The sequence below is a fragment of the Brassica napus genome, chromosome C5 (assembly GCF_020379485.1).
Source record: "Brassica napus cultivar Da-Ae chromosome C5, Da-Ae, whole genome shotgun sequence".
In the NCBI taxonomy this organism is placed as follows: Eukaryota; Viridiplantae; Streptophyta; class Magnoliopsida; order Brassicales; family Brassicaceae; genus Brassica; species Brassica napus.
This window is the reverse complement of record NC_063448.1, coordinates 14,564,902-14,590,416: the sequence shown is the minus strand read 5'-3', so window position 1 is coordinate 14,590,416 and position 25,515 is coordinate 14,564,902. Positions and strand designations below refer to the sequence as shown.

At 38.4% G+C, this 25,515-nt stretch overlaps 4 protein-coding genes and 1 long non-coding RNA gene across 11 annotated transcripts; 1 reads left to right on the top strand and 4 right to left on the bottom strand.

Annotated features, from left to right (window-relative positions):
- Nucleotides 1-495: 495 nt before the first annotated feature.
- Nucleotides 496-6,046, bottom strand: LOC106400371 (protein GIGANTEA). The gene is made up of 14 exons (XM_048758789.1): nucleotides 5,689-6,046; nucleotides 5,259-5,464; nucleotides 5,116-5,187; nucleotides 4,985-5,039; nucleotides 4,746-4,888; nucleotides 4,394-4,656; nucleotides 4,262-4,317; nucleotides 3,948-4,185; nucleotides 3,725-3,875; nucleotides 1,854-3,581; nucleotides 1,681-1,749; nucleotides 1,289-1,507; nucleotides 1,106-1,198; nucleotides 496-1,027 (listed from the first exon to the last, which is right to left on the bottom strand). Exons 2-14 carry the CDS (start codon nucleotides 5,349-5,351, stop codon nucleotides 695-697), a joined length of 3,513 nt encoding a protein of 1,170 aa, XP_048614746.1. The 5' UTR covers nucleotides 5,352-5,464; nucleotides 5,689-6,046; the 3' UTR covers nucleotides 496-694.
- A 4,609-nt stretch (nucleotides 6,047-10,655) lies between these two features.
- On the top strand, nucleotides 10,656-11,378 carry LOC106401724. The gene is made up of 2 exons (XR_001280528.3): nucleotides 10,656-10,976; nucleotides 11,175-11,378. It is a non-coding gene; the product is annotated as an uncharacterized LOC106401724 (long non-coding RNA).
- Nucleotides 11,379-12,005: 627 nt separating this feature from the next.
- LOC106401722 lies at nucleotides 12,006-14,094 on the bottom strand. Of its 4 annotated transcripts, none has more exons than XM_013842286.3 (9): nucleotides 13,819-14,094; nucleotides 13,664-13,715; nucleotides 13,525-13,598; nucleotides 13,323-13,424; nucleotides 13,082-13,225; nucleotides 12,918-12,969; nucleotides 12,645-12,718; nucleotides 12,456-12,545; nucleotides 12,006-12,319 (listed from the first exon to the last, which is right to left on the bottom strand). In XM_013842286.3, the coding sequence occupies exons 1-9, from the start codon at nucleotides 13,950-13,952 to the stop codon at nucleotides 12,238-12,240; spliced, it is 804 nt and encodes a 267-aa protein (XP_013697740.1). In that variant the 5' UTR covers nucleotides 13,953-14,094; the 3' UTR covers nucleotides 12,006-12,237. The 4 variants fall into 4 exon arrangements, with proteins under 4 accessions (XP_013697740.1, XP_013697742.1, XP_013697743.1 ...); XM_013842288.3 differs by having other exon boundaries at nucleotides 12,006-12,323; nucleotides 13,819-14,087; XM_013842289.3 differs by having other exon boundaries at nucleotides 12,006-12,314; nucleotides 13,819-14,087.
- A 3,318-nt stretch (nucleotides 14,095-17,412) lies between these two features.
- LOC106398713 (glutathione S-transferase T3-like) lies at nucleotides 17,413-18,282 on the bottom strand. The gene has a single exon (XM_013839224.1). It carries the CDS (start codon nucleotides 18,280-18,282, stop codon nucleotides 17,413-17,415), a length of 870 nt encoding a protein of 289 aa, XP_013694678.1.
- Nucleotides 18,283-19,732: 1,450 nt separating this feature from the next.
- LOC106401130 (MA3 DOMAIN-CONTAINING TRANSLATION REGULATORY FACTOR 2-like) lies at nucleotides 19,733-22,885 on the bottom strand. Of its 4 annotated transcripts, none has more exons than XM_013841582.3 (4): nucleotides 22,666-22,885; nucleotides 21,992-22,236; nucleotides 21,840-21,910; nucleotides 19,733-21,764 (listed from the first exon to the last, which is right to left on the bottom strand). In XM_013841582.3, exons 2-4 carry the CDS (start codon nucleotides 22,173-22,175, stop codon nucleotides 19,905-19,907), a joined length of 2,115 nt encoding a protein of 704 aa, XP_013697036.2. In that variant the 5' UTR covers nucleotides 22,176-22,236; nucleotides 22,666-22,885; the 3' UTR covers nucleotides 19,733-19,904. The 4 variants fall into 4 exon arrangements, with proteins under 4 accessions (XP_013697036.2, XP_013697040.2, XP_013697033.3 ...); XM_013841586.3 differs by having other exon boundaries at nucleotides 21,840-21,907; XM_013841579.3 differs by lacking the exon at nucleotides 22,666-22,885 and adding an exon at nucleotides 22,549-22,577.
- Between the last annotated feature and the right edge of the window lie 2,630 nt (nucleotides 22,886-25,515).

Genomic DNA, 25,515 nt, shown 5'->3' with positions numbered 1-25,515 from the left:
GCTTTAAGCGCTTTGAGAAATTATAGGAAAACAAAAGTGTGATTGGTAAAATACTTGGTTTTAGAGACTTTAGGTCATTTTAAAGTCTTTAAAGTCTTCAAAGCCTATTCCCCGATCGGAGTCCTGGTTAATTTCTGATAATTTGCTTATTTAGAAAAACAAAATAACTGAGAAGAGAACTGAACCAAACCAAACCGGAAATCAAACTATTTTCGAAAACTTCTCGAATTAAACAAAACTCAAACCAAAAATATTGGTTCGGCTCGGCTATTTCGGTTTATATCCGCAGGGTTAGTTTTAAGTGTATTGAAGGACGACCATGTACTTTACTAACTTGCGTATGGTAGCGACTAAGAAGCACATTTGGTTTCACTTTACCCCTTTCATTCAATAGCATCGTCAAAGGATTGTAAGAGAGAGAATACTCTTCTCCTCTGTCCAGCCTCATCGGAGTAGTCGCTAGTAGCTATTCTTGTGTTTTACCGAGTGAACTCAGGTCTTAAAGAGTTGGATAATGCTATACGTGTAGTTACATAATGTAGCCATAGTCAGCTTGAATCAAGAGACCCGAGAGACCGCACCGGTCGGAATATGATTGCGTTAGTCACTCATCATCACACAATACTAAATACAAAAGTAACAACATCATATTGGTTGGTCTACTTCCAAATCATTTAAAGAGGCGCTGCTCGTGTTATTGGGACGACATTGATATGGTACATCCTAATTCCCCAGCCGCCGTGTCAAGAAACTGAGTTGGCATTGTCGTCGACAGCAAGCTGTGCGCTTCCCAGTTCAAACACTTTTGTATGTCCGCTTTCCAGTCTATTGCCGCCGCGTTGAAGAACCTGTACGACGGGCTGTCCGTTCCATTCTTCTCTGTTGTTATTGTTGGCGGTGGTTTTGGAGTTGCCTTGCTGGTGGTTATGCCGCTTTGGTTCATGATGTCTCGTAGTACTGATGTGCTCAAGGCACGTACGTGTGCACTTGGGTGTGATAGGCACCGTATTGTTGCCGGCAGACGACACTGTAAAGAATCAAAAAGTCAGCGCCATAGTTGTTTTACTGATCAACACAGCAAACTATAGGTAAGCTCATGCTTTACCTTCAATAGATTAGATAAGCCGTCAACTACTGCTAGTCCAGATGGCCCCCAAGCTAACACTGGCTGTATTGCTCTTGCTGTAGCTTCAAGTAGCTGCAAAAAAAGTTTTTTTTTGGAGTCAAAACTATTTTCCAGTCTAAGTGGCAGCTAATCTATAAAGGTGTAATTGTATAGTATTATTACCTCAAGTTGAGGTAATGTACAAGCTTCTCCATCAACAAGCATTCCATCAGTTGCTCTCAGAAGGAGATCAGATGCACTTGCCAGAATCACCAGTGACTCAGGCCTGTCATGATTTCTCATGAGTTCCACCATCACTTTCACTATCCTTTGGTTTATTTTCCACATCTTCTGGCCTTCTTCATCATCTTTCGCTATCCAAGGCTGCAACTCTCTCTCAGCCTGTATATATAACACAAGACCCACCATTCAACATACTAGAGCATAAAAGTAAAACCTTCAAATACATATACAATCTTTAAACAAGACCATGGTTGATTGATCTTAGTCTTTTCACAGGTGTGTTATTCAATATTATAAGTTTTAAGTAAATAAAGTCAGAGAGAAATAAAGACCTGAAGAACAACGGCTGCAGCTGCTTTTGCTGGCGTTGCGGATACAACATTGCATAGTGCATCAACTACCTGGTACATGAGAAATATGATGATCAGTGAATGAAGTTTACCCCCTTGCTTAGCTCCGGTTAAGTATAAGCAAGATGGGGAAATAGAAATGCTGAGGCTTTTACCTGTCTCCATCCTTGTTGAGCAGAGGTGCTTTCGGCTGTGGGCTGGATCTCAGGAGAAGCGATCAGTTTGTGCCACAACAGCGAAACAACGGAGAAAGAAAGCTCCGGTTTCTCAGCAAGTATCGACCTCAAAAGAACTTGCGTACCACGGTAAAACCCTGCTAGCCTATCAGCCGTGAGGAAATTCGCTAGATCAGAAGCATCCAACAGCAGATCTTTGATACCCTTCTCTGATGATGATCTACTCCCTGAGCCTTCATCCGAATGCCTAGCATACTTATGGTTACCTCCTCTCGGAGCCATTTCATTGCGTGACGTGGACGTCACCGCTGCTGTGCCAAACCCTCCTGCTGATGATGTGTTCTGTTGTTTCCAGTTAAGACAAGCCAGCGAATCCTTCTGGACCGGTGCGTTCTTAAGGTACGCTTCTAAGGGCTCAGCTTTGTCGACGATGGATGCTACAACTTTGCTGTGAACGTCGATGAGGTTGTACAAAGACGACGCTCTTTTATGAATCTCCTTGTCCCATTTGCATCTCATCAACCCGGACAGCGCATGCGTCAAGGCCTTTGAGCGTCTGAAGAGCTCGGAGATGTGAGCTGCGACCATGGCCGCAGCAACTATCTCGCTAGAGCTGTAACTCCACGGAGTCCCCACAGAAGATGGTTTCAACGAAAAGAGCGCCTCGAGAATCGCTAAGATGCGGCGTGTATGCTTGATTGCAGAGTCAACCCCAGCTCCGTACTCGTTAGATGAACCGTTTATCTTCACAGACTTTGTAATGGTTGCAGCCACTGCGGAGTTGGAGAAGTTCCCTCCTCCAGAGATCATAGGATACAGCTGAACCTCACAGGCAAGAGCACAAACAGCAGCGAGAACGTACGAATCAAACGCCGCCACAGGTCCTTGTCCCTTGACGTTCCTACTTTTACGGTTACTAGTTTGATTGTCTTGATTCTCCTCTGCAGTAGCATCTTCTTCGCTTCTCCGTCTCTTGCTCCCACTAGACTGCGCTTCATGGCTAACACAAACAGTCAACACAACGAAAAGCAGGCGCGAAGCTATCTCCACGCCAGCGCATGATTCCAAGAAGAGAGCATGGACCATAGCACGAAGCTCAGCCATAGCGAGGTTTTTGGTCGCTGATGATCTCGTGGCTAAACTCGCTCTAGCTTTCTTTATAGAAGTCTCTGGCGGGAAAGTTCTGCTGAGGATTGTTTCCACCGTGGCGACGAATATCTTCATCAAGCATGCTTCGGAAGGACTCCCACGTGGAAGATACTCGAGTACTTTGAGGAGTGGGATGTATAGGTTCCATGACAAGATGGGAGGTTGCAGTGGGGTGGCGACAATGATCTCAGGGAGATCAACGGCTGAGGAGTTTAAAGGGATCAATCCATAGGCAGCTTCCCATATAGTGCAGATCCTCCACTCCACTTCAGGACCGTGAGCGCAAAGCATTGAGGCTATTCCTTGAGCAGTGGCTTCAATGGTTGCTTCTGCTGCAGGAACTTCTATCTGCTTTCTGTAATTTGAACCGTAGCCACCAATAGGGGCGTGTTTGATTTCTACTCCCTCAGCTTGGCTTAGCGGAGGAAAAAGCAGTGCTGGCTGCGAGAGTATGCGGAAAAGCAAAGCGGCTGCAGCGTCAGCAGCAACGCCTGCTCTCATAGACATGGCGATTCCTATTGCACGCAAGAAGTGCAAATGCATCCAGTTCCTTGGTAGCTACATCAAAGAAAAAGAGAGTGTGTGATCAGAGTTGATCCTTTTTAATGACATATCAAAGCTGATGATGAAGTTTCAAAGTGGAGAAGAAGGGACACAATCATCTTTCTTGAGAGTGATTAAAGGATTCTTATTACGCTTACCCTTACACCAGATGCATAATCTTCAGCAGCTCGAAGGAGCTCCACAAGCTGTACAGCAGCATCAAGTGCATCTGGAGCCCAAGACGGAGGTGCTTCCAAGAGTCCAAGAAGAAGTCTCTGAGTAGCACTTGGAGTTGCAATCGCATAATATCTGACAGTTGAACAAGAGAGTGAGAACAAAATATGACTCCAGGAAGCACAAGGATGTGTTCAGAAACACTACCTGTGAAACAAACGAGCATATGGCTCAAGAGCTGGAAGGCCAGCAACTAAATGCTCATCTAAGGATGTCGTTGGGGGAGGAAGGAGAAGTGCAGGGACAGCAACGGCTGTTAACGTAGCAGTCTCATACCGAGCAACTTCGTCATCACAAACACTCAGTATGACACCAGCTCCATTAGCAACCGCCCATCTTGGCGTGGAAGGCATATATTGAGGATGTTTACCAGATCCTCGAGTAGCTGCAAAAAGTAGGAAAGTAATTATAAGACGCAACTCAAAACCCCATTCTAATAGTCACAGGTGATGGAAACTCACCAATGGTAGGTGGCTTGAGCTCTCCAGCAGCGTATTTACCCATAACACCACTACACCTGTAGATATAAACAAACAATTACTATTAGTTGAAGCTTAAGCACAGTACAAATCAAAGTAACAGAATCTACTTACCAACGAAAGTAGTCACTTCTGATACCAAGGGGAGCAGCGAGTAGTATATCACTGATCCATGGAGACAAAGGCCTTAGCGGTTTCCTTTCATGCTGTCCTGGCGATACAGCCTTAGTCTCTGAAAGCGTAGGAGACCCACTAGTTGAAGCTTTGCTCTCCGTTTCTCCATTTTGCTGCTCCGTCTTGTATATGGGACGGTTGTAATGAGTCAAAATGCGGAGGATTTCTCCGCACGCCAAAGCCCATTGCTCTGAATAGTCATTCTGTAAAGGATTGTGAACACGCATGTACGTCAGCATTAAAAAAAAAAAAAAGAGTTTCCATGAAAGACAGTGTTGAGAAACTTATTTACCTCACTGGTTGGGGAAACTAAAGAAATGAAAGAGGCGAAGGGATGAGCTTCCTTGCTGTACACTAGGGTGCCATCGATGAGACATGAGATAATCGGAAGGATGACCGCATGACCATGCTCAGGATGATGGAGGACAAACATAGCTGTTGTTTTCAACAACAAGCCAGAGAATCAGATATGAACATTCAAAACAAAGAAGCGTGGATCATAAAGTGTTTGATAGAGAAGCTCACACATACCCAACACATCATCCAAAAGGCGCTTCTCAGTTGACGGATACTGATTACGGACCAACTGATACACAAATATTTGTAAAATCAGTATATCACCACTACTACTCATAAGGCAACATAAGAACACGAACAAGTACCTCAGCAATATCATCAGGGAATTGCTCTGATGTGAACTGACCAAAGTATTCGACATAAGCAACGACTTGATCCTAAGGAGAAAGACAATCAGCACCGGTTCATGGATGAGACATCTGAGGCTTTATTTATTATTGTTAAGTACCTTATGTTGTTGAGGATCTCGTGGGGGAGACCATAACAAGGAAGAGAACTGAAGACCATCGGTCCACCTCTCAGATGAAGTAGGCGATGTCATCTAGAGAGAATGGTTCTTGATCTACTCTAATACAGTAAATCGAGAGTTCTTTCTATGAAAAAAAGGGAATCACTCTTATACAAGGGCTGGTTAAAACTGATATTGGCTCCTTCCTGTAGATACAACACAATCAAGAAGAAGAAAACAATCTCAATCAGATATAAGAAAAGACAAGATTGTGGTTATTTGAATTGAACACAGTGATAAAGAACAGATCTTTGCTTGAGAGAAAATGCAAGTACAAAGAATTCGTCAAAATTTTACTACAAGATCTCATATCATCTGAAGAACCAACCATACAAGAAGAAGAAGAAGAAGAAGGAAACCAAACACGGACCTGTCAGAAGGTATCTTCTCGTCCTATGAGATTGCTCTGGTTTGGTTCTCTCTCTCTAGTTTTTCTTATTTTGAGAGCTAAAAAATCGATGAGGGATAACTATCAGTGGTGAAAGAGAAAAAAGATTTAGGAGGAAAGAAAGAAAGAAATATCAGGGAAATGGTTTTCTGGGGAGGATTATTATTATTATTATTACACAAAGAGAGAGAGAGAGAGATTGTGTCTTTGTTGTGGAAATGGAAGAGGAAGAGAGAAAGAGATTTTGGAGGCTTTCTCCACTCGGTTTAAGATTTCCCCGACCCTGACGTGGCGTGCCGATTCTTCTTCTGCCTTTGCCACCACGACCCCCCCCTTTCTTTATGCTCTCTCATTTTTAGATCTCACCCCTCCTCCATGTCCCCATGGCCACCATCAAACATACTTACTATTCCCTTCTCACATACATTACATTGCATCATCCCCCTTGTTTTTTTTTTTTAAGTTTTTACCTTTGTTTTTTCTTCTTCTCAGTAAATTAACTAATTTAATTTTATATTTCAAATCGATTTTTGACTGTAAAAATATACAAATTCAGTTAATTTCAACTAATTTTGTATTTAATTTTTAGTTATAAAATATATTATAAAGTCTGATTTTATTTTTGTTTTACTTCAAAATATATTCTAAATTAAAAATATATGTTTCTCTTACATTGGACAAAAGAAAAGTTTCTAAAAACAAAAATTTACCAGTAAAATTGTGTATAGATAATAAATAAGCTTATTTTTTGTTTATTTAAATAAAAACTCTAATTCATGGTATGGTGAGATCGGTTAAATAAACTCTTCCCCGTTAATTACATTATTTAAAGGTGGTCATGATTGTATTATTTCCTCCTTTTTATTAGTTTAACTATAAAGCTCTGTCATGTGATTAGTTAATTGCTTTTCTTGCAAAACTAAGTGACATGTGTCCCTAGATATTTTCAGAGGAGCTATATTCAGTAGCTACGCAGTGTTACGTACACCTTCGAAATTTCCGCCGTTGATTTCAGTGGTGAGTGAGTCCCACACAAATTCCTCAACAAAGTTTTCGGGCAGCTTGACCTGAAGAGATTCGAGCCGTCTGATGGTGGGTATTGATTAACGGGGCAGCTTTTCGAGGAGACAGCTCGTCCAGAAAATATCTCAAGACTACATATAAGGCCCGCACTCTTTTTAGATATTTATCTTCTTCTTCCCACTTGTCCACTCTACCACATAAACAAGTTGAAATATAACAAAACGATGTGTACCAATGAGAGAGGAGCAAGAGATATATGGACGTTGATCTTCCTCCTAACGAAGACGTGGCGCAACAGGATGCCAGCAATATATTGTATGATCTACCATACGATTCGTGGGTGTGGGGTCCACACTCTGGTGGATGGCTGGCTGGTTGGTGTCTGAACATGGAACATAACTGTGGGCTTTTCATGGTCATGCTCTTCTATATGTATGCGATGGGCTCTAAACCATACGTGGAGACTTGTAACTGGGCTGAAATATTTGCCATTTTAATAAGAAAACAATTATTTATTTATTTTAGTTATTAAGCACTGTAACTACTTTTAAAGTTTAATATAACTTATTTTAAAATTTGAAAAAAATAAATATTATATTTAATTATATTGAATATTAGAAATAAAAATAAATAATGGAAATTTTCTTATACCTCAAATTTATGATTGGTTGATATTGCTGATTTGCTATAGACTCTTTGAACATATTATGTGTAATTACTTTTTTGCTAATTAATGGTTCAATGTAGGCTTGGGCGTTCGGATTCGGATCGGATGCTACGAGTTTTTGGGTTTTCGGATAGAGAGGTACATAACTCGTTCAGGTTACTTTATACTTCGGATCGGGTTCGAGTTTTTAAGGTTCGAGTTTTTAAGGTTCAGGTTCGAGTTATTTCGGGTATAACCGAACTGTGTAACAAATAATAATAAAATTTTATGTATCCTCGATTTGACTTTGTGAGACCAGAAACAATATTGTTGAAGTTAGAAGATTGAATAACTTAATATAAGATTTATGATCTTTCTGATTTGTTATTACGTTGAGGAACACGAATTTTATTCTTCTTCTTCGTGTAATTTCTATTTGTATTATCTTGAATAGAAAATAGTAAAGAATCCATCTATTCATAAATCAAAATCAAAGAGACATCAAAATCAAACAGAAAATCAAACATGGATAATCATGAATGTTTGAGCTCATGCCTGTGTAAAGAACAAAGAGAAAACAAATCGCAAATCCTACTTGTAATCAAACATAAATCAATATCGCAAAATATAGTGATTCATACATGTAATCAGTCATAAAATGAGTTTAAGTATGTACTGAACATATACGTCGAAGAAAGTGAAAACAGAAAGATGAATGAGAATGAAAAATGTAAGTTTAGGGTTAGTAATATATATATTCGAGTACTTCAGGTAATTGGTTCGGGCATCGATATAACCAATCGGATACGAGTATTCGGACTGGTTGAATCCTAAACCCGTTCGTTTTTTTGTTCAGTTTTCGGTTCGGATTCGGGTTTCGATTAATATGTCCACGCCTAGTTCAATGGTTGATTCGTAAGCATTAACGCACAAAATAAACAAACATACATCACATCATTTTCTCTTCCTAATAATTTATGGAAGCTATCATTGTTTCAACATATGAAGCACATATATGTTGTAATGATGTGATATCAGAAGGGATGCTAGATGTATCGATCTAACCTCTAAGATAACACCACACCCATGTTCTAAATGACATTGACTATTTCTCTCGGTTCTTGCATGTTTATATATTTTTTAGCAGTTGACGTATAACGACTCAGAAAGCAGTTGTATGATTGTTGTAATAACCAAACTTGTACAACAAATAAATATTCATTATTATTGATTATCAGACTCTGTTTCTTGTGAAGGTCATTGCAAACTTTTTAAGAGTGGCAAACAAAAGCTTTATTCATTGAACTTAGCTTCAATTTTTGTTTACTATTTACCTTTGTGAAAAAGAAATTGTTAATCTAATGAGTATTCAGGTCTGATAAAGCTAGCGTGTCTACTTTTTGTTATTATATCATGTTTAAAACCATATTCTATTAAAAGTGATACTATGGTGGAGAAAACTTTTTACAAAACTTCAGAAAAGCTTTTTGAAAAGTCGTAAGCTCTCAGACGGTAGACATTTCTTTAGATTTAATTTAAGTTATAGTCCAATGAATCGATTCTATTGTGGTTTACTGAGCGAGATATTCATTACACCTTACATTGTCAACACTTTTTTATTCGTCTTAACTCCTAGGTGTTACTCTATTATTATGTTACATACTTTTTTCATTGGAGAACCGTGACAGTAATCAATACATTATAAGATAATCGAACATTTTTCCAACCGAGGTAGATTTCAAAACGCAACGTTAATAAAACTAAACTCAAACTTGATTCACTCATTGGGTTATACTTTGATCTTTTATGATATACATCTAAATGTATAATTCACCAATACTGATTAGAATTTTTTTTTTAACACCACCATTACTGATTAGATATTACCTAGTTTTACTATCATAATTTAGATGTGGTGTTTACATAAATAGTTTCCTTGCATATTTTTTGGTACGAAAAAGTGTTTACACCTTTTTACCCGGAATCCAAACATTTTAAATAGTCATTTTCAGAGCGAATTGAATCTGGATAGCGGAAGTTATAACCGCAACCCTTTTACCACCAGAGCTGACTAGTTCGGGTGTTTCCTTGTATATTAGGATCCATTTTTCATCTTGACTTAAACACCAAATAAATGAAAGGATCTAAATTCGATTAAAATTTTACAAACACACGAAAATAAATTCATTCACTACGTTGATATAATGAATTTAAGTTTCGAAGAAAGAAACAAAGTGGGTGGAACAATCTAGAAACCGAAAGAAATGAGTTTTGAGTAAAAATATGTAAAAAAGGTGAGTGAAGTCAACAAATGATGAGGCAAAGGTCGGCTAGTGAAGCTCCAATGAGAAGGGGCATCCACATTTTGGCCGGTGACACGTATCAAACCCACTCACCATCTCTTCTTTGTTCAATCATTTTATAAGTATAGTCAATTTGAAAAATAGAGCACTGATGTTGACTTTTAATAATATATTTCACATGAACAAGAGATTGTTCATTCACTCATTGCATGTACCATCTTATATTTTAATAAAAACAAAAAATCTGACAAGAAGTCTCAGCAAAACTAATATTACATGCCAACATGTGTTTTCCGAATAAACTAAAATGAATTAGATTCTTGCTCTTGTTCGGAGAATATTCGATCAACATAAACCATTATAATCAACGTCATATCAAACCATTTGATATGAAATTAAAATGGTATAATCATTCAGTTTTGCTCATTTCCGATTTTAAAACCATAAATGTTTTTAAAGAAGTTCGTGTGTATACAACCGAAATCAAGCATGTCGACTGCAGAACCACAAATTTCAAGTAGGACACATTCGAATCAATTCATTTACAGAAAACACCCACGTTTGGATTCGCACCATCATGTCACTCAACTGTTACCATATATGATTGAGTGGCTTCTTGTTGCTGACAATGACTACCAAAAACCAAATGATAAACAACTTACATTTCATGCAGCGTTAAAGACTAAATAAAAATGGACCAACCACATTAAGTTAAAAGTTTCAAAAAAACGTAAACTAAGTTTAAAATAAAAATCGCTAAAATACTAAAATAAATGCTCCAAAAATTAAACTAGAAAAAAATAGAGGTGGGGAGATTTTCAGTCGGTGGTAGAGAAACCGAGATCATGATCATGTGCATCAAAATAGCCTAAAAAAACTCTAGACCTGAGTGCCTCTTCTGACTCCAACAGGTGCAAGATATCGGCTTGATTCATCTCCAACAGCATTCATGTGAGTTTAGCCACGTGAAGTGATTCATGCTTTTCCACAAGTGGGGTAAAGTCGCTCTCCAAGCATCTGTCTCCAACCAAATCAGTATAGAGATAAATGAGCAAGACAATCTTTATCAACTCTCTTTAAACGTCTACTTTAAAAGATATTTAAAGTTAGAGATATGCTCAGAAATATACATTAAATGTAAAAGCAAACGCAGAAAAAAGGGAGAGAGGGGAAAACCCGTGAGCGATCAGCTAAGACTAGCGGAAGCTAAGAGAAAAGTAAGCTTAGAGAATGGAAGTAAGGAAGCTTTCTCGTGATGTTTGAAGAAGCATCAATTGGCAAATGCATGACTGGAGGAGGTAAGGTTCCTTGCGAAACACTCAAATCCATTCCGTTCCTCCCGTTACCCGCACCATTCATATATCTCCTTCCAGGGCTCAAATTACAGTGCATATGCTGCCAATATCAATCCAATCCCTTTCATGATTATCTAAAAAATATAAACCAAACTCTGTTAGCTTAACTTACTTGTTGTTGTTGTTGATGATGTGTACCAGGCATTGGAACCTGTAAGTGTACTTGAAGAGAGTTTAATAAGGAACCTGTAAGTGTACTTGTTTATCTTCTTTGCGCTATGTAAAGTGGTTTCTTTCCTATCATCCTCCCATACCATTTCACTCAGCTGTATTGTTATAAATCTTAGTTCATATCTCAGACAGATATCAAAAGAGAAAAATAAAAATATTTAACAATTTCATTCAGCTGCACTGTTATGCATGGACTTTTTTTAGTTATTACCTTGGAAGAGGTTACATTTCCAAACTCAGAGAACATTTCCTTGACCTTGAGTTTCTCATTATCAACGCTATCATCAAGATTCTTCAGATACAGATTCGCTCCTTGACATTTCTCAAACCGGTTTATTCTCTCATGCTCAAACTTCCTTCAACGTACAACACATCACCCCCTAAGCTAATCCCATTCATCTTATTCATGTCAATGGCTATGACTGATATCTAAATTGCATAGATTAACAGGAATTTTTTTAAAAAGCTTATAGAAACATTTGAGCAGGACAGAATAATTACAAGTCGCTTTTATCTTCACCGTTCAAATCCCATTGATTCAGTTAGTTCAAGTGATGTAGTATCTAGTAATCACCAATTCAAGTTGTCAGCATGAATGTGTTTTCAGTCCTCATTATCAGCTTAAATTATGCTTTGACATTTTAAGTATTCATTGCCTGAGAAACAGATAACCAACTATTTGCTTTGGACAAAACCAAAAGGCTAGCTAGAAGCCCAAAATGATCCGTAGCAAAAGAGCTTACTCCATGTCTGGTCTATGACCCAAAAAAGTCCGATTACATGGTTCCGTTTGCACCATCATGGCCAAACAAACGACAACCTTTTTTATTAAACAGGCAAACGGCATAGTTGTCTGTCACATAAAAAGGAAACAATATACAGAATAATTATCCACATATTTCTGGGAATGCATGCGTAATACAAACGCGTATTGTGTGGGTGGGTGGGTGGATAAAGAAATGTTTTTTTTTTAATGTGGTAAAAAAATGAAATCAGGAAGCTTCACATACGCAGAACCGCAGAATGAGTGCGCTCATACATATCTCCAGACCTGCCATGACCCATGAGAGAGAGAGAGAGAGAGTTCACTAACTTGGCCCTTATTTTGTTCTTTGCTTCCTCCAACACAACAAATGTAACACGAATTATAAGCAGTATGTTGACGAGCTACTTTTGAATATATATCTTCTTAAATTACATTGAATCTTAGAGGAGAAGAGTTTTTTTTTTTATTGCATATACCGAACTTACCGATTGCTGTTTTTCACCAGAACGAGGTATAGCGGGTCAAGGGGAGAGAGACGGAATAGCTGCACCACAATGACTACGCTGGTGCCAAAGCTGAGAAAATACAACAATCACATGTACGAGGAAAACTCTCCTTATTATGGGTGATGAAGGGATCATTCAAGAGTTAAGCTTTTAAGATATATATTGTACCTTCCAAGAGATAGTAATAAAGCAACCCAGAGGATTCCAATGATCCAGCTAGATTCTTTATACACAACCCAAACCTGAATAATAAAAAGAGTAAATGGTTCATGGACGTGCGAAACGTATATAAAATTACAGTTAATGCAAGGTGTTACTATGATCTCAAGACCAGAAATATGATGAGAGCTTATTAATGAACATCCAAAGCACAACTCCAGTGTCCAAGATTGCCTCGTAGAGTTTTGTAGAAAACGAAATAGGAGCAAGAGATACACTTACTGATAAAACCGCGACATTAATGTAGAAGCTAACCAATAATACCACCATCCACCTAGAAGATAAAGTTGAAGGGCAGAATCACGAGAGACGGTGTCAGATGATTCAAAACACACACAGCAATGAACAAAAGAAAGAAAAAAAAAAAAAAGAAAAAAAAAACTGACGGGTAAAGAAGCTCCATGCGGAAAGGAGAGCCATCAGTCAAGCAGGTGTAAACCAAAGCTCCGAGCATGACACAGCCTAAGGCACCAAACACAAATCTTGCAGTGACGACAAGGGATTTCTTGTCTCTGGGACCCGCTCCATCCCTAACAAAACAACATATTACTTACATTAACATGAATGACTAAAGAGATGATAGTAATATGAAGCTATGAATTCACAAAAAGAGAGCCACACACATACTTGAAGGAATCACGGAGTAACAAGAAGTACATAGGATCTTCAGAAGCCTCTTGAGGTGTCAGCTTGAGCAGTTGCATAAACAGATACACACACGTCGTCAGGCTGCCAAATCATATTCCAAAACGCACAACAATAGTCACAAACAACAAAATAATAAATGTTTCCAGAGGATAATAGATACTCTGATAAAATAAAACCGTACCTTCCAAATACGATGAGGAGAATGGCCCAAAGAATAGAACCAAACCATGTTGTCTCCTTGTACACAATCCAGACCTTGAAAAGATGCCAAAACATCAATGAAACCGTTCAATCAAGATTATAGAAATTCGAAAACATACCGCAATAGGGACAATATTGATGTAGAAATCCAAAATTGTTGTAGCAAACCATCTGAAGAGACACCAACCAACCAACCAACATGAGAGAGAGAGAGAGTAAATATAAATACTAGAGACAGAGCATATGTAAAATGAATAGAGAATGGAATAAATACGGGGTGAAGACATCACGACGGTCGGGTTCGGGAAGGCCATCGGTGATGATGGTGTAGATAAGAGTCGCGAGCATGACGCAGAACATCACCGGTAAGAACACTTTCAGTCCCGTCACTAAACTATTCGTCGCCATTTTTATTTTTGTTTGTTAAACCACAACTCACAATTGCAGAGATTGAGGACGATGTTTGATGATCAAGAAACTTCAACTGAATTGGAATTCCAAAGGAGCGAAACCAGTGGAAAAGGAAGCGCCACGTCCTTCACTCATCCTCCGGTACTGATTAGTCACACTGAACCGGATTCGGTTTAACCGGACCCGTAAGTTCATTTGTCATGGACAATTTGTAACGCCTATGCCTCTAATATACAGTCTGTTTCCTCTCTAGCTTTCTTCTCTAACAAACAAGTCCGTCACATAACAAGAATCCATATACACAATTGGCATGGCAGGTCCGGATGAATCATTTACCTTAAGCCCTCAAATTTTTTGAAGAAGATAATTGCCTAAACATAAACCTTCAAATTTGTTTAATTTTTTTTTTTTTTTTAAAATTGAACTCTTCAGTAAATCGTCTATAGCTTCCAAAATTTCAGGGCCATCTTTGACAATTGGAGAAAAAAAGCTATAAGCAAAAGAAACTGCTTAAGAAATTGTCGATTTGGTGATTACCATAAACAAAGCACAAAACAATCTGCACCCCTCTTTTGCTCACTAGCATCCCAAATCTATCAAGAAAAATGGAGAATTATAATGAAGAGAAACAGTATCATGTTGATTATTTTCCCTAATGATTCTTTTGTGGAGTATAGGACTTTTTTACTAGTCCTTAGCTTATTTTATTATGTTTTTATGTTAAAAGACAAAGCTTAAGAGACAATCCCGAAAGTGTAGATTATTGGTAGGACTTTTGTTGTCTCTTAGTAAAATGATTGTTTATTTTTATGAGTAATGATATATAAAAGATAAGTTTTAAATAAAACATATAACATTAAATTTGAAAACATAATAAAATTACAAAGTTGCAACAAAAAAAAATACAAATTTTTTTTTTAATAAAAATTACAAACTTAATAAATAAAAGCAAACACACATTTTATTCAATGCACGGAAACTTACAAATTACATGTTATTTGGAAGATGTCCAAATTTAACTCATATATTTTCAATCAAATCAATTTTTAATTGTTGATGGGCTTGTCTATTCCGAACGCTCGCTCGACGATCAATTGTATTGCCGAGATTTGTAGGCATATCGACGGAAAAAGTATCATCCACATCTTCTCCTTGCTGAAATTCAAAAACGTCATACTGAGTGAATGATGATCGTTCATCTTCGACAATCATATTATGGAGTATGATACATGCTCTCATAATATTTGCTATTTTGTCTTTATCCCATAACTTAGATGGATTTTTGACAACAGCAAATCTAGCTTGAAGGACTCCAAAGACACGTTCAACATATCTTTTCGAACAACTTCTTGGGTTTTAGCAAATAATGAATTTTTCTCACCTTGTGGTAGTCTGATAGATTGAACAAAAGTCGCCAATTTCGGATAAATACCATCCGTGAGATAATAACCCAAATGGTACTCCGTTCCGTTGACATAGAAGTTTACTTGTGGCGCATTACTGTTAATAATGTCTTCAAAAACATGTGATCGATCAAGAATATTAAGATCGTTCATAGTACCTGGAGCTCCAAAAAACGCGTGTCATATCCAGAGATCATATGAAGCTACCGCCTCCAACACAATTGTTGGTTTTCCGGTTCCTCGTGAATACATTCCTTTCCAAGCGGTCGGGCAATTCTTCCACTCCCAATGCATACAGTCGATGCTTCCAATCATCCCCGGAAATCCACGTTCTTCTCCGATATGGAGTAGTCTTTCCAGATCCTCTGGTGTGGGACGTCTTAGGTATTCATCGCCAAACAAGCTGATGATTCCGGCGGTGAAATTGTGCAAACATTTTCGAGTTGTTGTTTCAGCAAGTCGGACATATTCGTCAACTGTATCAGCTCCACCACCATATGCCAATTGTCGAATTGCTGCAGTACATTTTTGTAGTGGTGATAGACTAGACCGTCCGGTTGCATCTTCTGCTGGTTGAAAATACGGTACTTCTGTGGAGAGACGATGCACAATGCGCAGGAACAATGATTTGTTCATTCGAAACCGTCGCCAGAATAACTCGGGAGTGTATGTTGGAGTATCGCGAAAGTAATCATTCCAGAGCTTCTGGTGGCCTTCTTCCCGGTTTCTCTCGATAAAAATATGTTTTTTTCGCTCTTTTGGTTCGGGAATAAGATCAAGGTTTTCAAAATAATCATCAAATATGGAATCAAATTCATCTTCATCCTCTTTGTGGTAATGATAATGGGAAGAAGATGACATTTAAAATGAGAAAATGGAGAAAATGTTTTGGATATGAGAAGAAGAGGGATGATTTGTATGTGAAATGAGAGTATATTTCTCATACTTATAGGTAAAAGAAGTGTACCTTGTGACACGAGCAAACAAAACATGTGACCCTTGAGTACATTGTTAGTTCACAAGCATTTTTTTCTTGTGAGTACATCTTGTGACTCTAGCTTTCTTTCTTGTCAGTACATTTGTATTTTACTGACTCACGAGCATTTGTATGCAATGTTAGTTCACGTTTACATTGTTAGTTCACGAGCATTATACATGATCATTAACGTCATTACAACAACATTAACGAAAACGAGACAGAGAGATCATTCAAGCTTCTGCTCAGCAACATACAGAGAGTTCATTCAAACTAAGACAGTAACAAGTACAGACAGTAAGACAGTAACCAGCACACACACTATCTTCTCTAGCCTAACCAGCTTCTGCTCAGCAACATTATAGAGATCCTTAACATGGCTAAGGTGTGTCTCATAGTCACTCAATGTTTAGATAATCTACCTTTTCAGCCAATTGAAGTGTGTGTATATCCCTGGCTCTCATCTCCTCCATAACCGCCTCATCCCACCATTTCTATACATGGCACTCGCCATTATCAACATTATCACATGTATAGTATCTTCTACCTGGATCGGTTCTACTGTAAGATGTAGCTAGATGAGGTTGACCACCACAGTAGCATGTCTGCGGGAAGCCGAACTCGACCTCAGATTGTGGAGGGTACTGAACCTCACGATTATTGTAGCTTAGCTGAGCTTGATCCCGTCGAATAAGCTCTTCAGTTTCGCTGTAGCCACTGTCTACTGTGTCCCCTCCAAACTCCTCAGAATCAGAAGGCTGGCTATACGAATAATCATGTCCCATGTTTAAGTTAGCCTAAAAAAATTAAACAAAGTAAATATTAGAAACTAAATTTGGATTAGCAACCAGGAAGATAGATATTTAATTATAAAGACAGACATTCATTTATTGTAAAGGACAAACATAGACATAGAGATAGACATATTTATTTAAGCAACCAGGAAGCACATTCATTACATAACTGATTCATTTATAAAACAGACATACAAAGCAACCAGGAAGATAATACAAATCACTTAACACATAAATTAAAGACATAGTGGACCTAAAGTACAAACATAGTTAGGAGATAATTCTCAAAAATACTGGGCGAGAAGTTTGTTCTTGACAACTTCTTCAGCCTCACTGAGGGGTTCTTTTTTGGCAAGGAGAGTGTCTAGTATGGCCAGCTTTGACAGTTTCTCCTTCATCGCCAAATCCTCCTTCTTCATTTCCCAAATGCTCGTATACTCAGCAAGAGAATTCACTTGACCATTATTCCTTTTAGCTTTTGCAGCCTTGATACCTTCAGGCCTTGTCTCATGATCACCAACATTGGTGGTTGAAGTTTGGGAACCTGTCTCACCAATTCTTCTCTTCGAACTGGCAGTAGCTTTAGGGGTGTTAAGGTTAAGCCATTTCTGTTCATACCTCAACACACACCACACATGCTCAAGTGTAAATTTGGATTTGTGGTCAGAGTAGAAGATGTCATGAGCCACCTTTAGAACATCATTGTCGTTTTGACCACTGGTAATTTGTCTCTCCGCAGCCGCAAATGCACCACAGAACTTGTTAGTGAGATCATTGATTTTGTGCCACCTCTGCTTACAATGGAGATTCTCTCTCTTTTCACCACCCTCTCTACCGTGAGGACTTGCTGCAACATATTCCCCTACTCGTTTCCAGAAGGTCCCTGACTTTTGATCATTACCCACAACAGCATCCTTAGATGTGTTTAGCCACGCACTGATTAGAACCTCGTCATCAGCTGGTGTCCACTTCCTTCTCTCCCTACGGTCCACTGGTGTGTCTTCAGGTAGAGTTGGGGCGCTGAAAGGAGGGATTTCAGAAGCTCCATAAGGGAAACTCTCATACGAAAAGTTCTCATGGAGAACACTTTCGTGTTGACTGTTAAGGAGGCCTAAATAACTAGAAGACTGGCTATATGGATGCCTTGAATCCATAGCAATGAGAAGAGAGAAAGGATTATATAAGATTTGGGAACCGAAATGGTTACTGGTTTTACCGAAGAAGAGAGAAAAAAGATGAGATTATAGGATAGCTTGAAAGATGGTTGGGGTTTAATAGGTGAAACTGTAATAAGTTACTATCATAATTATCTAACCATAAACTACCATTGTCTAATCACAACTTATTACACATTACACAACTAAATAACTATCAAGTAACCTTTACATGTGCATTAAATTTAAAGGGGATTTCGTATAAGTTCAATTCATGACTACACGTTTTCAATCAGAGTTCATGCGTACAAGTTCAATTCAATCCGAATTATCATTTCATTAAGTCGACCTACTATTAACAACTTGTGGAGCTCAAGTAAACATGAATTACAGACTGAGAATCAAACGAACCTCAACAACTAACAAACTCAGAATCAAACAAAAGAACTCATATCAGTTTCAGCAAATAAGTGATTATTTTGCAAACAATTAACAACAAATCAGCAGTCAGAGCAAACACTTAACAACTTTAACAAATGTCAAAGACGAATTCAGTTTCATTACAACGCATCATTTGTTTATATGCACACAGAGCAAACACTTAAAAACTATACCACGAATTCAGACCGACAACAGTTTCATTACCACACATAGCAAACAGTTAATAAGCACACATAGCAAACATTTAATCACGAATTCAGTTTCATTACCACACAACTTTTACAATCTATTATAAGGACACCACAAGAATACAATCACACACAGCACAAGATTCTTTCAAATAAGACAAATACGAAACACGATTTTGAAAACCGTAAATCTACAAATCCAAAATACGAAGGAAGGAACACATACCTACTTCGAATCGGCGATCGCTTTGGATGAGACGACAGTTCGGTGATCGAAATAAACGAAGACCCTGTCGAGAGAGAACGGCAAATGAATCGCCGCCGAGAGAGAAGCCCCGTCGAGAGAGAACGGCCCGTCGAGAGAGAACACCCGTCGAATCGCCGTCGAGAGAGAAGCCGAGAAGCCCCGTCCAGAGAGAACGCCCCGTCGAGAGAAGTCCAATGAATCGCCGTCGAGAGAGAAGCCCCAAGAAAAGGAAAGTGAATCTCGGACGCACATCGATTTTGCCCTACCAGTTTATCATCAACGGCGCGCAAGATGCCACGTGACTCGTAAGGACGCAAGCGAAAGCTTTTTAATTAAGCGTCGTCCCGAATGTTTTCCCGAATGTTTTCTGCTTTTTTCATTTAAATTTCGACCCCTTAATACTAAGATATTTGGCTAAGAAGCGCCGATAATCTTGTCCTTAGGGGTCTGTTTCAGAATCCAGATTGACGATACATGGTAAAAAAAAAAGATTACAAGAAACAGAAACTAATATGATGATGATGAGTCGATGACACACAAACGCAAAACCAAAAAAAAAAAAAAACAGGTCAACTTTAAAATTAAAAGAGGAACAAAATAAGTAAATAAGTTATAACAAAACGTCACTAAGATGAGAAGCTTTCTGTAAGATCATCATCATCAAAGTACCAAAACTTTTAGTATATATATAAAACCAGAAAAAGGGATTCAAAATGTAACTTTGCGTCTCTCTAGTCAAAGAGGTTTCAGGTTGCTGCAGACGAAGACGAGCCCTTGTCTTTCACACCTTGTGCTTCCTCCTCAAAAGCAAACGATTCGTCCAAGAACCCTTCAACCTTGGCTCTCTCCACGCAACTTTTAAACTTCTCCCAAGCATCAGGGACATCCAAACACAGATCCTCAACCGACTCGCCCACCCTCTTAAACCCCTTTGTCATCTGATAAATCGTCACCAGCCCCGACTCAAAACACACTTTCAGCAGCTTCCACACCCTCTCCTTCTTCTCCTGCTCCTCTATGATCCTCACCACCGACTTCTTCACAACCTCGTGGTGGAAAAACGGCATCCCAAGCTCCTTCACGCACCTGCAAGCTTCTCCCAACTCTCCACCAGATACATACTCTTCAAGAAGCACCTGAATCTTCTCCTTCACTTCGCTCGCAGTGCACCCCGGAGAGTTTGTTTCAACCCCTCCTCCTCCCCAGCAACGCAAGATCCTTTCACCGGACAAACGCGCTTTCAGCAACGTCTTCGCCGTCTGAATCACTTTCTCCCCCACGCTTGAGCCTGGCTGGCTCAAGAGCTCGTCCAAATCACGTGGAGCTAACACCTCGTCAACCACAGCTCTGGCTAAGAACATGGCCAGGTCTTCAACCACCACCGGGTTGTCTAAAGCAGTGTCGTCGGCAGATTCAATCAGCATCGAGAATGCTTTTCTGACGTCTTTGGCAGGGAAGTCAAGAGACGAGAGAAGAACACAAGCCATCTCTTTCTCTCTCTTCTTCCTATCCATCGCTAGAGTTATCAGATACTTTACAAAGATCGCACGCAGCTGACTCGAACACGCACCCAGCTCGGTTTCAAGACAATGCACAACCTCCAAAGCGTCACCCGACAGGAAATATTCTCGGACAATCGACTTAACCTTGTCTTTAAACACACTAGCCTTGGAGTTTTCAAGTAACTTCTCACCTGAATCAGCGGAGAGCGTTTTGAGAGAAGAAGCACACAACCATCCTTCAGAAGCAGCCTTTGAGATAAAACACTGTAACACACTACGCGCCTCAGGTATGTCAAGAGACAAATCTTCAATCAGATCAATGATTCTGCTAAACCCTTTAGTCACCTGAGTGGAGTTTATCAAACCAACCTCAGTCGCTTCTTTCAGCAACTCTAACAGCTTCTCTTGCGCCTTGCGCCTCTCCATGGCCATGATCAGCGCTCTTTTGACAATCTCGTGATGGAAGAAAGGGACTTTCAACCCTTTGATGCATCTGAAAGCCTCCTTCTTGTCTCCGCTCATCACATACTCTTTCAACAGCTCGTTGATCCTCCCTTTCACGTCCTCAGCCGTCCAGTTATCAGCCCCTCCCCATCTCTTCTCAACGACTTCCGCATGAAGCGGAGCCGCTAGATAGCTCTTCTCAGCCTTCCTCAACACCTCCACACCTTTGGAGTCGTCAGGGAGCAAGTTCATCTGCTTCTTGAGAAACGCAGGAGGGAGGATGTCGTCGACGATGGCACGAGCCACAAAGACAGCAAGAACATCGACAGCGTCTGGGATGTCTACGGAGAGATCGTCTGCGGAAGTGACCAGCTTGTTGAAGCCTCTGTAAACCTCTGGAGGGTCGATGACATCGGCGTAGAGGGTGGACAAGAGAAACGCAGCCATTTCTTTCTCCTTGTCGTGCCTGTCCATGGCCATGGAGACTAGCTTCTTGACGAAGTAGTAACGGTACTCGGCCATTCCAAGCTCTTTGAGCTCGTTAGCAACTGAGACAACATCGTTGGTGCTGAAGTATTCCTCGACGATGATCGTGGCTTTTTTCTTGTACTCGCATAAATCTGCATCGAAGCTTGTTGGATCTGAATGTCCATTGTTGCCCTGTGGTTCCACAAAAAAGTTACACATACATCACTCTTCTAATGTGCAATAAGAGCATCACATCAACTAGAGTACCTCGATGGTGTCATAGTTTGGGTCGGTAGAGTCGTCATCATCTACAACGCCAAGAGACTCTTCCCAAGCTTCTACATAGTGAGTAAGCTTTTAAAACCATCTCAGAGGTAACATTATAAGTAGATAAATTATTCAGATAAAGGCTATAGTACCTTTTGAGGGGAGGCCTTCATTAGGAGAAAGAGAATGTCTATGACTCTTTAAAAGTTCCTCCGCCATGTTGACCTGAGGCAATGGCGAAGAAGAAGAAGAAGATATGTTCAATTGAGAAATGGAGAGAGGATCCGTTTTAGAGGCTACAAGTTGTTGATGCTGCTGCTGGTTGTTGGACTCCATTGAATCCCTCCAATTCCTCAACTTTGGATTGTCTTTTAAGACTAGTTTTGCATTCTCCTGACTATCAAAAGAAAGAGTCATATCAGTACAAAACAACACATAACTAATGTAACCGCAGGAAAGCCTAAAGCTTTTGCTATATTAGAGCCTATTATATAACAAAAAGCTATGACGACCAAAGAGCACACACGACACACTCTAGGCATAGATCAAATAATAATTATATCAAACAATCAACAATCAAACAGCATCTATGCTAATTAATCACACCAACGAAAAGGAGAAGATTTGCAAATAGACAGACACCGATGATGGATTTAGGTCAAACATCGTTCATCGATCTATCAGCAGACAGAGTATAAAGAGATATCACCATTCCAATCGCATTAAGCGAACAAAAATTAATAAAAACATAAATCGGAATTGAATTGAATCAAATAAGAAAAGAAAAAAAAAGCAGACATAGAGAGAGAGAGATTGGTAAGCGTACTCGAGAACAAAAGATGAAAGACGTGGACGGGGTGACACAAAACGCCGGCGATCAAAGCAGGCGTCTCTGTCTTCTTTTATTCTTTATTTTTTATGTGTTTGTTTCTCCTTCCTTCTTAACACGGTTGTGGCTTTTTATGTAACTGAAATCTTTTTTATTTTATTTTATTTTACCTTTTTTGGGATTTTTATTTACCCCATGGAATCAGCCTTCCTTAAGTAACAGAAAGTCTCCTTTGGTTTTTGCCCTTTTGTCCGTAATTTGCTTCTGCTTTGACCCACTATGGTCTCCACATTTGTTACCCCTCTTTTCCCCAACCACGTCCCGTTCGAGTCCTTCACGCTCCTTCACTCTCTTTTAAATTTTAATATTCTTCTTTCTTTTATATATTTTAATTTAACCTAAAATAATTGTGACGAATTCTTAGATATCATCACGCATTTAAATCGGCTGTAATACTTTTTAATAAGAGCGATTTGCACCTAAAATAGAAGAAGATTAGGAAATTTTGCAGAACTGGAAAAGTTGATGGCCCGAGCTTCAACCTCATCTCCAGACATAGCAAAATAACCATAGTACCCCTATTCCTTCTTTCATTTATGTACGAAACTGAATAATTTTGTATTGACTACGTACATGTAATCATGACTAACATATACAAACATATATGTATTTTCTCTTTCCGGGAATCATCTTCTCTTTCTATCGCCATATCTTTTCTTTTCATTTTTTTTGTTCTATTTTTTTTTTCATCCCTCTTCGATCAATACAACGCTTCACATGAACTTTTTTTCTATGAATTTAACAGTTTTAGTTTTTGCATAATCACATAAAATCTACCACAAAGGTATCGAAATGGTGGATTTGGTTTTTTTTTTTTTTTGGGTCAAATGTGGATTTGGTTCATAAATTGTTTGACCCAATAAACTCAATAAAACGAGCTGACTCATTATATAATTAGAAGTTCCATCCAAAATTTTACTTGTTGTAGTAAACATAATATGAGTTTGTTTACAATCGAAACACAAATAGTTGAAATGGTTGGCGGAATAAAATTTCACATTAACTATGTGATCAGATTCACAGTGGACCTATGCGGTTCATGTATTTATGTAGTGTATACCAGTTATTTTGAATGGTTCTCAGTTATTTAAGTTAGTAGTCGGTTAACATATATAATTATCCGGTCATTTTTATTGTTAGTTGGAATTTCAATCAATAGTCGGTTATCTCCGGTTATTTTCTCTTGGTCAGATTCACCGTCTAACTTATGCGGTTCATGTATTTATGTAGTGTATACCAGTTATCCAGTTATCTTGAATGGTTTTTGGTTATTTAATTAGTAGTCGGCTAACATAAGTAATTATCCGGTGATTTTTATTGTTAATTGGAATTTTCAATCAATAGCTGGTTATCACTATAGATTCAGAGCCAAAAATTATTCTTGTATCCAATAATTTAAGTATATATATATATATATATATTAACCGGATATTATTATTGTTATTTGTGTTTTTTTGTTTGTAGCGGTTATCAATATAGCAGACAAGTAAAATATATTAACCGGTTATTTCACAAAATTACGATATTACAAAAAAAAAATTATTTTACATTGCTGAATCTATGAGTGTTTTCCTTAGCTGTCCTAACCCAAAAGTATGGCATTTGTTCCTGTGGAAATCACACAAACAACTTTATATTCATCACTTTTAGTCTCTCTCTCTCTCTCTCTCTCTCTCTCTCTCTCAATAACAGTTTCTATTCCAGCGATTTTACCCGAGTGAAACAAAGATTCAGACTTTTGTTGTAGAAGTCCCCGTGAAAAAAGAAGCTCGTTGAAACTCATATGCTCCAAGATTGTAGGGTGATGAAGCCCATGAAACCCATCAGATATAGAATCCATCACAGACTGTAAAAAGGGTTCCGGCGGCGTAAACAATGAGATTGAAAAAGATGAGATATGAAATGGTAGCCGATTACAAAATGAAGAGCATCTCGATAATGGTGAAAAGGGGAATTAGTTAAGTAGAATATTTTGAAGAAGGAAAAGTTAAATCTCATCCTGCCTTGCCCATCTCCATGTTCATCATGACGAGGAAGGAGTTCACCGTAAAAACTCGAACTTCGTATTGGCCGAAGCTTTTAGGATTGGGCCAAAAACCACAAGTAACTTTTGATGATTAAAATAAAGAGCAATTTCTTGGGTTAAAACGGATCAGAACCTTACATCTTCCTTTCCCAAAACTCTCGCTTGGTCTTCTTTCTGGATTTGGCGATTTTTTTGAAAAATGAAGAATTACAATTTTGATGGAAAAAATACAGAGGGATTTGAGTAGAGAGGAAATATCAATACTATTAAAATAGGATATGTCCAATTGATAAATGTTTTGTCCAATTATTTAGAACCTAATTATTCATTGTACAACGCAAATTCTATAACCATAAATGTTTTCTTACTAATGAAATAATTTTGTAACCTCCACTTTTCCATATGTTTCGGGAACCATTTTGTTCAAGTCAACAGTTACGAAAACAAAATATTATTATTTCCTTTTGGTGTATATACCAAATACGGATGATTAAATATTATTATTTTCTTTTGTTATATATTGCCACATTATTTTAAGAAGAATATGGTTTAATTAATGTTTTAAACACAGTCTAGACGTTGAATCTGATTACCATGTTTAAAAATATAGTAAATTTTTAATGTTTAAAGTATTTATTTTCATTTCACATAAAATATAATTAAAACAATTTTTATAACAACTTTGTATCACGACATATAATAAAAATACAATAATATCAAAATTAATAATTATTTAAATATCTGATTCAAACATTGAAATT

Bases quoted from the DNA above. Each gene is read 5' to 3' on its own strand.
- LOC106401130 (XM_013841579.3), bottom strand. The intron at 21,911-21,991 runs GTACTATAGCCT...CTCACTATGTAG, and splicing joins TGAAGGCCTCCCCTCAAAAG to AAGCTTGGGAAGAGTCTCTT. The intron at 21,765-21,839 runs GTACTCTAGTTG...GTGGAACCACAG, and splicing joins CAAACTATGACACCATCGAG to GGCAACAATGGACATTCAGA.
- LOC106401722 (XM_013842286.3), bottom strand. From the start codon at position 13,952: ATGGCGACGAATAGTTTAGTGACGGGACTGAAAGTGTTCTTACCGGTG. The intron at 13,599-13,663 runs GTATGTTTTCGA...CATCTTTTCAAG, and splicing joins TCAATATTGTCCCTATTGCG to GTCTGGATTGTGTACAAGGA. The intron at 12,546-12,644 runs GTACAATATATA...GTATTTTCTCAG, and splicing joins TTATTACTATCTCTTGGAAG to CTTTGGCACCAGCGTAGTCA.
- LOC106400371 (XM_048758789.1), bottom strand. From the start codon at position 5,351: ATGACATCGCCTACTTCATCTGAGAGGTGGACCGATGGTCTTCAGTTC. The intron at 3,876-3,947 runs GTAGTGTTTCTG...TTCAACTGTCAG, and splicing joins TATGCTCGTTTGTTTCACAG to ATATTATGCGATTGCAACTC. The intron at 1,199-1,288 runs GTAATAATACTA...CTTTTTTTGCAG, and splicing joins GTACATTACCTCAACTTGAG to CTACTTGAAGCTACAGCAAG.
- LOC106398713 (XM_013839224.1), bottom strand. From the start codon at position 18,282: ATGGATTCAAGGCATCCATATAGCCAGTCTTCTAGTTATTTAGGCCTC.